Genomic DNA, 13,320 nt, shown 5'->3' with positions numbered 1-13,320 from the left:
ATGAATGAGGTAAATATGATTTTGGTGTGGCCTGAGCTTTATTTTATCTAATGAGGTTTATTTGTTATAATGAACTATCTAGGAATAATGCAAAGAGAATCTAGTATTAAATCAGTTAACTTTCTCATAGGTTCAAATATACAGAAGATTATTTACTTTTGAGAGTTGTTTTTTGCACTTTCAAGGCCAACAATAAGTGCCTTATTTTAGAGAAAATAGGGTTTGATTCTTCTGTAACTTTCCGGGTTTTTCCCCTCCTAATTCTAACATCAACACTAGCTCTTTTTTAATTATCTGCTATTTGTCTTTTGTATGTGCAGGGATTTGAAACCAGACAATATGCTTATTTCTAATGAAGGTCATATTAAACTAACAGATTTTGGCCTTTCCAAAGTTACTTTGAATAGAGGTAAGAAAAATAGCAGGTAAGTACCTTTTTAAAAACCCAACAACTAAAAAAATAAATACCCAACAACTACATACTATTAACTTACACTATTTTGTTAGTTTATAATGCTAAAATTTGATGATTATTTGTTCCAAAAAAGACTAGAAAAGTGTAATGGTATTTCCTTTCAATTGAAGATGAAAAATGGAAAAAAAAAAAAGATGAGAAATGGAAATCATTTCTAAATCATCAAGGGCGCTCAAAGATCTTTGGATCTTCAAAGAGGAACTCACAATTTCTGTTCTGACTTTTTGTCTCTACTGAAACTGGTTTGACCAATTAAACATCAGTAAAATGACGAAAATAACTATAACATGAGAAACAGTAATACCTACCGAACTTATTCACACTGATAGGACCACCACGGAGACCTTGATAAACAAGGGGCAAAGAAACCGAACACGATCCACACACACATACCCACACACACATATATATGGGAGTATGTTGATTTCGCTACTGGTAATGAAAGAAATGCTAATTTAAAAAAGAACGAAAGAATATTTCACACTTTTAAGCTAGGCAAAAAAAAAGAGAGGACTGAAGATCTAAAATTAATGAGGCTGCAAAAGCACAGTTAGTTTTTTCAGAAACATTGTAAATTAGCACGGTACTTTCCAACTGATATCTACCAATGTGTTTTAAGAAACAAAAGAGTTTAATTCTTTTTGACCTAATTAGTCTATCTTGAAATTTATTCTAAGGAAATGGTTCAAGAGAACAAAATATATGAATAAAACTTTGTAGCACCATTGTTTCTAATAGGGAGAAAGTAGAAATTACTTAAGTTTATCATAGAAACGTGGATACTTGAGAGCTTATCAACTTGGTAGCATATTGTATTCTCTATTAAAATGGTAGCAGATAGAAATAAAAACAGGATAGCAAAAAACTGGGTTTATAAATTATAAACCACGGGATTATAATTGTTTGAAACCACGGGATTATAATTGTTTGAAAATAAACAGATCTATAATTCTATATCTGCAAGTACAAATTTCAAAAACTTTTGAAGACCTAAAGATTTTCATTTAGTTTGATAAAATCTGACCTGAGCTGATATGGGCTATTTATGGTTTTTATTACTCCCATTTCATGTAACTACTCAGATTCTTCACAGCAGTAATAATAATATTTGAGTACACGTGGCTAGATGAGATGCCACTAGGGGTGTTCCTTACTATACATTATACTGGATATTTACCCAAAGAAAACAAAAATACTAATTTGAAAAGATAATGTGCATCCTTATGTTGATTGCAGCAGCATTTCCAATAGCCCAGATAGGGAAGCAATCCAAGTGTCCATCAATAGATGAATGGATAAAGAAGATGTGGCGTGTACACACACACACACACACACACACACACTCTAGAATATTACTCAGCCATAAAAAAGAATGTTGTTTTGCCATTTGTGACAACATGGACAGACCTGGAGGGTATTATGCTCAGTGAAATAAGTCATACAGAAAGACAAGTACCATATAATTTCACTTAATATCATGGAATCTAAAACAAAACAGACAAACAACAAAAGTGGAGACAGACCCATTAATACAGAGAACAAACTGATGATTGTCGGGGAGAACAGGCAAAAGGGCAAAATGTGTGAAAGGGAGGGGGAGACACAGGCTTCCAGTTATGGAATGAATAAGTCATAGGGATGAAAAGTACAGGACAGTGAATGTAGACAATAATATTGTAAAAGCATTGTATGACAGACGGTAGCTACACTCGTGGTGAGCATAGTATCACGTATAGAGTTGTTGAATCACTAGGTTGTGCAACTGAAACTAAGGTAAAATTGTGTGTCATACCTCAATAAAAAAACAACAAAAAAATAAAAAGCCACTATATATTTATCACATTACCTTTCTAAAATCTAAATATCTTTTAATTGTGAGGCAAATCTAACTCCCTGGGTTTCAGATAAGATATTGGAAAAAGCCATAAATCAGATGAATTTTGTGTTATGGTGATATAACAGTTTAATATTTTTTATTTTATTTTTTTCCTATCTGATGATTTATTTAAAATTTGGCTCCCATGGTGAACCTGGCTGGCTCAGTTGGTAGAGCATGCAGCTCTTGATATGGGGGTCATGAGTTCCATCCCCACATTGAGTAGATGGCTTATATGAAAAATAAAAATAAAAATAAATAAAACACAATTTGCCTCCCAAATAACTCTACATTTGTATTAGTATAAATATTAATATGACAAACATCTTTTAAGTATACAGATTCTGAATTTGGTTTTGTTTTTTTTAATAGTGGTAAAAAATTCATAATATAAAATTTACCCTTTTTAAAAAGTGAATTTTTTTTTTAAAGATTTTATTTATTTATTTGACAGAGAGAGAGAGACAGCGAGAGCAGGAACACAAACAGGGGAGAGGGTCAGAGGGAGAAGCAGGCTTCCCACCGAGCAGGGAGCCCGATGTGGGACTCGATCCCAGGACCCTGGGATCATGACCTGAGCTGAAGGCAGACGCTGAACGACTCAGCCACCCAGGCGCCCAAACTTTTTTTTTTTTAAAGTTCAGTAGTATTAACTATATTCACATCGTTATGCAACAGATCTCTAGAACTTTTTCATCTTGCAAAACTGAAACACTGTCCCCTGATTTCCCCTTCCCCCAGCCCCCGCAACCACAATTCTATTCTGTATCTGTGAGTTTGATTACTTTAGGCACCTCATGTGAGTAGAACCATAGAGTATTTGTTGTTTTGTGACTGACTTATATCACTTAGCGTAATGTCCTCAAGGTTCATCCATATCGCAGCATCTAACAGGATTTCCTTCTTTTTAAAGGCTTAATAACATTCCATTATACGGATATATGCCACTTTTTTTATCCATTCATGTGTCAGTAGACATTTGGGTTGCTTCTACCTCCTGGCTATTGTGAATTATGCAATAAACATGAATATATAAATATCCCTTGGAGACCCTGCTGTCAGTTCTCTCCGGTATATACCCAGTTGTGGAATTCCTGGGTCATACAGGAATTCTACTTTTAATTTTTTGAGGAGCTTCTATTGTGTTTTTCATAGTGGCTGCACTATTTAACATTCCTGCCAGCCATGTACAGGGTTCCAGTTTCTCCGCATTCTTGCCAACACTATTTTCTGTTTTTTGATACTAGCCATCCTCATGGGTATGAGATAATATTTCATTATAGTTTTGGTTTACCTTTTTCTGTTGATTACTGATGTTGAGCATCTTTTCATAACCATGTTGGCTGTTTGTGTTATCTTGGGAGAAATATCTGTCCAAATCCATTGTCCACTTTTTAATTAATTATTTTTTTAATTGTTGTTGGGTTGTAGTACTTTATATACTCTGTACATTAACCCCTTATCAGATAACTGATTTGCAGATATTTCCTCCCATTCTGTAGGTTCTTTTCATTCTGTTGATTATCTCCTTTGATATGCAGAAGGTTTTAAGTTTGACATAGCCCCATTTGTCTATTTTTGCTTTTTGCCTGTGCCTTTGGAATCCTATCCAAGAAATCACTGCCATAATATTTTTAACATTTAATTTATAAAAGATTATTTTTTAAAAAAGATTTATTTTTATTTTAGACAGAGAGAGAGAGCGTGGAAACATGAGCGGGGGGGGGAGGGTCAGAGGGAGAGAGGCAGACTCCCAGCTGAGCCTGGAGCCTAACAGGGGTCGGGCTCCCACAACTCTGAGACCACCACCTGAGCTGAAATCAAGAGTCAGTCACCCAGCCATTTGAGCCACCCAGGCGCCCCTAATTTATAAAATATTCTTTAAGATGTTTATTGTTACCTGTTAGTCCTTATTTCTTCATCAGTGTGTGATATAAATAAAATTTGTTAAGTTCAAATTTTCAGCTTACCTTTAAAAGTCTGATATCACATAGGAGGGCACCTGGCTGACTCAGTCGGTGGAGGATACTGATATCAGGATTGTGAGTTCGACCCCCCATTGGGTGTAGAGATTACTTAAAAATAAAATCTTTTTAAAAAAAGTCTGATACCACGTAGAATATTATGCTTTTCCTACCATTTGTGGTGGGGGGGGCGTGTGATTATTTTTTTAAATTATTTTTTAAGGGGTGCCTGGGTGGTTCAGTTGGCTGGGCATCTGCCTTCAACTCAGGTCATGATCCCAGAGTCCTGGGACCCTGCTTGGCGGGGAGACTGCTTCTCCCTCTCCCTCTGCCTGCCACTCCCCCTGCTTTTACATTCTCTCTCTCTGTGTCAGGTAAATAAAAAATCTTAAAATAGGGGTGCCTGGGTGGCTCAGTCATTAGGTGTCTGCCTTCGGCTCAGGTCATGATCTCAGAGTCCTGGGATCGAGTCCCACATCAGGCTCCCTGCTCGGTAGGGAGCCTGCTTCTCCCTCTCCCACTCCCCCTGCTTGTGTTCCGTCTGTCAGTGTCTCTCTCTCTCTGTCAAATAAATAAATCAATTTTAAAAAAAATCTTTAAATAACTAAATGATTTTTTAAAAGTAATCTCTTTACCCTACCTAGGGCTCTAACTCATGACCCGGAGATCAAGAGTCGCATGCTCTACCACCTGACAGGCACCCACCATTTTTGATATCTAAAGAAAACAGTACATTATGTGTGAATGTTGAATTATTTTACAAAGTTATGCACTGAAACTGATAAAAATTCTCCATCAATTTCTATCTTGACCTACACTTGCACATGTTAGTTAATGGGGGGCCCATAATTTGTACTAATTCCTTAAACAGATTGTGATATTGAAATTTTAATTTATATTCCTAATATTCCTTTCTTAATTTTTCTTAACCCATCCTTTTCTAGTATTTGATTTACCAAGAATTATTTTGTTGCCAGTTAGATAATACTCTTGTTTGATGATTGAGTACTCCCTAATTTGGGTCATTACACTGTGTTCTATTCATTCCAGAGGAAGACTCTATTCTATCAAAGTTTAATGATTTCAATCAGTTGCTTTTTTTTAAATAGGGAAATATTTATCTCTCTTTTTTTTTTTTTTTTGACCCCTTTCACCCGTTTCTCCTATCCTCCACCCCTGCCTCTGGCATCCCATGCAAACTGTTCTCTGTACCTGTGAGCTTAGTTTTGTTTTGTTTCTTAAGATTCCATATATAATAGAGATCATATAGTATTTGTCTTTGTCTGCTTATTGTATATGTTTACTCCGTGGCATGGTGGCTTCTCTGGATACGTTCATCTTACACAAGCCAGTGTTACAGATAATGTTAATGTGGAAAGCGGACAAAGTTCAGAACAGATGATTAGTGACTAGTAAGACAAAAATATTGAAGTTTTTAAAGAATTTCATATACTTTTCTTTCCATACATAGTCATCAATATGATGGATATCCTTATGACACCATCAATGGCTAAACCTAGACAAGATTATTCAAGAACCCCAGGACCAGTGTTATCTCTCATCAGCTCTTTGGGATTTGTAAGCACTTGATTAGAAAAAAGTCACATGACATGCCCTCTCATGATTGCCATTTAAAATTGTAAATGCTTTTTTAAAATAAATGTTCAAAATAAATTTAAATATCAAGCATGTTGAGTTACTTTAACATTATCTACTTAGGTGGTATAACAGTCTATGTATTTAGGTGGTGTTTTGTGGCGGTAAATCTTAGCATTTGTTTTTGTTTTTCTCTCTTTAATAGAACACACCAGTTGCAGAAAAAAACAAAGACTCTACAAATATTCTTTCAACCCATGTATCTGAAACATCGCACCTTTCTCAAGGACTAATTTGTCCTATGTCTGTAGATCACAGGGATATTACTCCTTATTCTAGCAAACTACTAAACTCATGTGAGTATAAAAGAAAAAGGTAGTTCATTCCATTAAGTGTGTCTTTTGAGGAACAAAATATTTTTGAATTTTTAAATTTCTAATAGGGGTTTGAAATACAAATACTTTAACAGTCTGTGGCATTCCTATATTTCTTCGTGTAAATGCCATTTCTGACACAGATTGTTGCAGATCTTTTTTTTTTTAATAAAGAGTTTATTTTAAGTAATCTCTGTATCTAACATAGGGCTGGAACTTACAATCCCGCGATCAAGAGTCACATGCTCTACTGACTGAACCAGCCAGGCACCCCTGTTGTAGATCTTTAAGTCAACAGAATAAAATACCTAGCTAATGAGATATTCCTCAGTTAGTTTGGTATTAGAATGATCATTGGGTAAATTTCACTGTACTGGGTCTATGGAAATCTTATATAGAGAAGATGTAGTACCTATAATATTTTGTGTCTTTATAAAATTATTTCCAAAAGATTTTGAAATAAAATAGTTGAAGTAAAGATGTAATTTTTCATTAGCGCACAATGAAAAACAAAAGTAGTGGAGGAAGAGAATGGGACATTTGTATAGCACTTAACTTCACCTTTTATAACTTAGCAACGGTGGATGATTTAGTTCTCTGCGCTCAATGTTCTTCATCTTGGGAATGTGAATAATGATGCTTTGAAGGGCAATTAGTGTCACATGCTTTCGTAGATGTTACCTCATTTTTAATTTAGTCCTCAAATCTGTACATATCCAGGATATCTCCCTTACAAATGAGAAAATGAATGTTTGAAAATGTTTAGTTACACACTAGAAGTGGGTAAGCCAAGTCCTGATTGCAACTATAATTATCTGTCCACTGACCCTTTCTTCCAAAGTCAGTGAGTCTTATTTCTCTGTCAAAATCACTTCTGTGGAAATCAAAATGGCTGAAAAACATAAATAGCTTTGACAAATAAAAAGTACTAAAATACAGAATATGCAGTTGCTACTACAGCCTTATTCTTAAATGAAAGTAATGGCATCTCCCTTAGTTGTTTTTTAAATCTAGTCAGAAGTAAATCAGGGCAAGGCACTGCTGGTCACCAAGTGGATATCAAGATGAATAAGAGAGGTCCTTGCCTCAGAAGAACTTGTAATTCTGTGGTGATTACATGTGTAAAGGGATAACAATAGCAATCCTCTAAAATAAAATCGCAAGAAGGATACTGTGATACAACACAGAAAGTGTTAAATGCTAACTGGGAAAATAAGGAACGGTTCTCAATGAAGATATAGCAGTAGCTCCAAGTGTACTGGAAAAGCATTTCGGGTAGAGGCATGAACAAAGGCACAGACACTTGGAAGTATTCCATCTTCAGACAATGGGGATTAAACGTGTTTTGTGAGAATGGGAAGCATGTGCAAGGGGAAGGGAAGCTTAGCAGGTAGATGGGGAAGGATTAAGTGTCATTACAGGGAACCTAGAATTTAAGCTGTAGAAAAAGGGGAGTCCTCAAAAGTTCCAAAGAGGGGCGCCTGGTGGCTCAGATGGTTAAGCATCTTCCTTAGGCTCCAGTCGTGATCCCACGGTCCTGGGATCGAGTTCCGCATTGGGCTCCCTGCTCAATGAGGAGCCTGCTTCTCCCTCTCCCTCTGCCCCTGCTTGTGCTCGCTCTCTCTCTCTCTCTCTCTGTCAAATAAATAAATAAAATCTTTAAAAAATAAAATAAAAAACACAAAAGTTCCAAAGAAAGGAATGGTCTGATTATATCACTGATCCAGAGAGAACTCTTTAGCAAATACACAGTGCGCACATGGCATTGGGGTAGACACAAATTTCCACATTACTGGGGTGGGGGGGAGGGACAAGCTGAGCAGTTTAGTCAAATATCAAGGTCAGTGTCCAATGAGTGAGGAATTTCATTGAGAGGGTTTATGTACCAAAAATAAAGTTGCTTTAGATGGCCATTGAAATTCTGTTTCTAGTTTTAAAGTTCCAAGATTCATTAAATCAAAAAATTGTAAGAATTTACTTGAGATTAAAGTCATGAGTTCACCTGCTTTGGGAAAGAAAAGGCAAGATATACATATCTTTTTATATACATAGAAAATCTGTATATGCACATATGATCTTTAGTAAAAGCCTATTGTGTCTCATAATTTCAGGAACAACAGTTTTTAGCATGAGTCTATGAGAGACAAACATGTATCATGTAGGTGATGCTGCTTTCTTGTACTGGCTTGCTGTTAGCCAATTCACTGTTACTTGTTTTACCCAGTCGTATAAAATATCCCTCATGGATGTAGATAATTCACGCTTGTGAGCACATAAGCCTCAACATTAGAAAAAAGCTATGTTTTTTATTTGAGAGAGAGCGAGAGAGCACAGGCGGGAAGGGGAGGGAGACGGAGAGAGCATCTCAGGCAGACTCCATCCTAAGCCTGGAGCCCGATGCGAGGACCCATTTCATGACCCGGACATCACGACCTGAGTGGAAACCTAAGAGTCAGATCTTTAACTGGTTGTGCCACCCAGGTGCCCCTAAAGCTATGGTTTTAATTAAATACGAATTGAACTGAGTAAATTTAGTCACATTCCTATCTTATATCATATCTGGGTATAGCATATCAATAATGCTCCTTTATCAAGAAGAGTTTCAAAGTGGATAATGGGTTTCCTCCTAATTACACCTTAGTTCTTTTGTCCTGATTTTCACCTGTGAATGTTGAGGGTTTGCTTTTTTCTCCGTAAACGTTCACAACAGTACTTGTATGTCCAAAACACCTGAGCCATCCTGGCGGATCGGATAATGTTTACACAGACAGAGCTCTGATGTACAATACTTAATACTTTGCCTAATTATCTGGGAAGATTCAGGTTTGGTGAGGAACTCAGACAGATGTGACATAAGCTCCGATACATACAGGTCTTGAAACAGTTGCCTCCAATCCCGGGATGCCTGTGAAGTGCCTAACGTCTAACCTCCCGCAGTCCAGGAGAAGGCTGGCTACATCCAGTGCCAGCAGCCAGTCCCACACCTTCGTATCCAGTGTGGAGTCTGAGTGCCACAGCAGCCCCCGATGGGAGAAGGACTGCCAGGCTAGAGTGACCTTTATCCCAACCCCAGCCTCTTTCCTATGTCACGTTAACGGTGGAGACACTTTATACCTTTCCATGTACATTCTATAAGGAAATGAAACAGTTACATGAATGGCAGTCAAGGTAGTCTCCATTTCCGTGTATAATCTGTCAAATTATTTTTAAGTATTTCATTTCTCATTCAAATGCAGAATTGATTAATATATAATGAGCTTGCAGAAAAATGATAGTAAATATTTGTTTCAGGGCATCTAGATGGGCTTTTTTTTATTTTTTAATTTTTATTTTATTTTAATTTTTTTTATCTTTTTAAAGATTTTATTTATTTATTTGACAGAGAGAGACATAGCGAGAGAGGGAACACAAGCTGGGGAGTGGGAGAGGGAGAAGCAGGCTTCCCGCTGAGCGGGGACCCCCATGCGGGGCTCGATCCCAGGACCCTGGGATCATGACCTGAGCCAAAGGCAGACGCTTAACAACTGAGCCACCCAGGCGCCCCAAGTTTTAAATTATAATAAGGTTTCCTTCATAGAGTGCACATAAAATAATGTTAGATTAGAATTATGTCAATACGCAAAAAGTAGACCTTCTGTTTGAGTAAATAATTTGGATTGTATTTACTCCTTATTCTCAGTAATGTGATTTTCTTCGTTGTTGGATATTTGTGTTCTAGAAGTAAAGTCAGATTATTTTTTAGTCAAGGCAGTGTTTCTTGATCTTTTTCCCTTCTCTTATAGGCTGCTCTACAGGTAATACACGCTACAGGATAAACAGATTTCCTTTCCTAATAACTTACTTCACCTCTTTGCTGTTCAAGAAAGCATATTGTGTAATATTTCAAACCATACACAGCTTTACCTTCTCCCTAGCCCTTCTGTATCCGTGGGGAATGCAATGATTGGATTATGGTAGTGCTTCTCAAGTTATGATCAGAGGAGTGACGATGGACCACAGGGGAACCCTGATAAACCCTGTGCTAATCCCTGGATGATCTGTGCCTGCAGATCTGTGAGTTGTAATTTAGGGATTTTTGCTATTGTTGTTCATGACTAAGCACTCCTTATTATTACTAAGTAAGTTGATGAAGTTTGATTTTTACATACCAAAAATAGGCAGTGTTCGAGTTTATGGAAGACGCACTCTTAGTAATCTTGTAAAAATCCTGATTACCATACACCAATTTATGATACTCTGTATAAAGCTCTGATCGCACAAAAGCACCTGCAGATAGTTAGAATTCAAACAGATTTTAAGGCAAGTGGTTTGTTATCAATGCCTCATCGTTTCATCTTGTTGACAGTGGATTTTAATTCCTGTTATTTTTGGGTTTTAATTATAAATTATGATTCGTTTAGCTTCATCTTTATCAGCTTGGTTTTATTATACTTGTACGAAGTGATACCTGTTTCCGTTAACAAAAGTTTTGTCTATAATTTTCCATTAACTGTATTTTAAGTCCTGTGCATTTTGTAATTCAAAACAGAATCGTCTGTACCCATATTGCAAAGAAGGTATCTATATAATATAGCGTTACCATCGATTTTGCCTGAAAATGTTGCTTATTAATTTGTGCTAGCTAAAGAACATCTATCAGCTATGTATCATAGAGGGGCGCCTGGGTGGCCCAGTCGTTGAGCGTCTGCCTGGGCTCAGGTCATGATCCCAGGGTCCTGGGATCAAGCCCCGCATTGGGCTCCCTGCTCGGCGGGAGGCCTGCTTCTCCCCATCCCACTCCCCCTGCTTGTGTTCCCTCTCTCCCTGTGTCTCTCTCAGATAAATCAATAAAATCTTAAAAAAAAAAGAAAACATATGGATTATAGACTATCAAATACATATTATACAAATACATATTAAATTATGGAAAGACATATTAAAGGATAGTTTGTTTGAATTTTAGACCAGTGTTTCACTCAAAATATATATAAAAACATGCTTAATTGTTTATATTGCTCTTTAATTCTCTGTTATCATTGTTCTTTTGTTCCAATGGAAAGTGGGAATAGGTAGCGTAGTAATTTATGGAGTCATTTATCCCACCTAAGTCAAGAGAGGTTTTAAAAGGTTCAAGAATCTCAGTTTTATACAACTAAAAAAGTGTTTTTTCCTCCCTCTCAGGAAAGTGACAATGCACTGGGCTCTACGGTGATGAGTTGGAATATAATAGAAAAGCCTTCATGTACAAAATCTACCGATTCCATTGAAACCAAAGGTTTCGATAAAAAGGATCTTGAGTTAGCAGTTTCTCCCATTCATAACAGCAGTGCCGTTCCTGAGACTGGAAGCTCCTGTGTAAACCTGGCTAAAAAATGCTTCCCCGGGGAAGTTTCTTGGGAAGCAAAAGAACTGGATATAAATAATATTCATGTGGCCACTGACACAGCACAGTCTGGTTTTCACCAGTCAGAGCAGTGGGCTGTGGATTCTGGTGATGGGACTGAAGAGCACCTTGGGAAAAGAGGTTTTAAAAGAAATTTTGAGTTAGTTGACTCTAGTCCTTGTCAGAACATCATACAGAATAAAAAAAACTGTGTAGAGCAGAAGTCTAGAAATGAAATGAGCGATGGTTATATAAATCAAAGGATGGGCTTAACAACTGAGGTCCAAGACCTGAAGCTATCTGTATGTGGTCAGCAAAGTGACTGTGCTGATGAGGAGAACGTGGTCAGTTCTTTCATTGGTAAACCACACACCCCAGAAAAATCACCTACCCCAATGATAGCAAAAAACCTTCTGTGTGAACTGGATGAGGACTGTGATAAGAATGACAAGAAGGACCTCCTCAGTTCTAGTTTTCTATGTTCCGACGCTGAGAGAGCTTCTAAAAGTATTTGTATGGACTCCGATTCATCTTTTCCCGGAATTTCTATCATGGAAAGTTCATTAGAAAGGCAGTCCTTAGATCCAGATAAAAGCATCAAAGAATCCTCTTTTGAAGAATCAAACACTGAAGACCTACTCACCGTATCACCCAGCTGGCAGGAGAATACCTTGCCGAAAGGTGATGAGAATCCTGCTGTCCAAGGCAGTAGCCAAAAAATGTTAGCTCCGCCTTCAGAGGTGTTGAAAACATTAACCTTATCTAAAAGAAATGCCGTAGCTTTTCGAAGTTTTAACAGTCATATCAATGCGTCCAATAACTCAGAACCATCCAAAATGAGCATTACCTCTTTAGATGCAATGGAAATTTCATGTGTTTATAGTGGTTCGTATCCCATGGCTATAACCCCTAATCAAAAAGGAACATCCTATATGCCATATCAGGTATGTTCTAACTTTTTAACACTTTGTCGTTAGATTTTATACCCATAAACTATGAAGGCCAGATACTTGCCTCTCACCTAGACTATCTGAGATTTTCTGTTCTGCTGGTTGGGAATCTGTGGACTGTTGGGAGGTTTTGATGCCAAAAGGCAGAGCTGGTAGCAATTTATTATTATTAACTAAAGCACTTCTTCATTTGCTCTCTAGCCTTTCACATATTTTCTTTTTTTAAGATTTTATCTATTTGAGAGAGCGCATGCATGCACGAGCAGCGGGGAGGGGCAGAGGGAGTGGGAGGAGCCAACTCCCCACTGAGCGGGGAGCCCGATGCTGGGCTCGATCCCAGGACCCCGGGATCATGACCTGAGCCAAAGGCAGCCACTTAACCAACTGAGCCACCCAGGCGCCCCTAGACTGTCACATACTTTCAATCACATGTTTACCTATTTACAGTCACATATTTTCACTTGACAACAGCAACTCTAAGATACAATATTAAAGTTCACTCTATCTTACTCCCTTTTAAGGACCTTCCTAGATTATCTCTTTTCTTTGTAGGAAATAGTTGGAAAATATATATTTCAAATCTTATGTTATTTTTATTTTCTAAACCTTTTTCTTAACAAACCCAAAGTTTCATTTTTTTTCTTTTTTTGGAGACACGACATAAAGTTGAGAGTACAAACTCTGAATTAGGGTCACAAGACTTGGAGTTTTCTATTCAGAACT

The 13,320-nt window shown here is 37.3% G+C and overlaps 1 protein-coding gene across 4 annotated transcripts in view; it reads left to right on the top strand.

Moving 5' to 3' along the window:
- LOC113912214 (serine/threonine-protein kinase greatwall-like) overlaps positions 1–13,320 on the top strand; it is a 36,213-nt gene that overhangs the window by 12,405 nt on the left and 10,488 nt on the right. For all 4 annotated transcript variants that reach the window (XM_035721923.1, XM_035721921.1, XM_035721922.1 and 1 more), the window contains exons 4-8: positions 321–409; positions 5,787–5,893; positions 6,117–6,267; positions 9,158–9,330; positions 11,446–12,591. In XM_035721923.1, coding sequence (XP_035577816.1) covers positions 321–409; positions 5,787–5,893; positions 6,117–6,267; positions 9,158–9,330; positions 11,446–12,591 — 1,666 coding nt within the window. The remainder of the gene's footprint in view (positions 1–320; positions 410–5,786; positions 5,894–6,116; positions 6,268–9,157; positions 9,331–11,445; positions 12,592–13,320) is intronic.

This window comes from Zalophus californianus, chromosome 9 (assembly GCF_009762305.2).
Source record: "Zalophus californianus isolate mZalCal1 chromosome 9, mZalCal1.pri.v2, whole genome shotgun sequence".
Taxonomy (NCBI): Eukaryota; Metazoa; Chordata; class Mammalia; order Carnivora; family Otariidae; genus Zalophus; species Zalophus californianus.
This window is presented reverse-complemented; position numbering and strand designations above follow the sequence as displayed.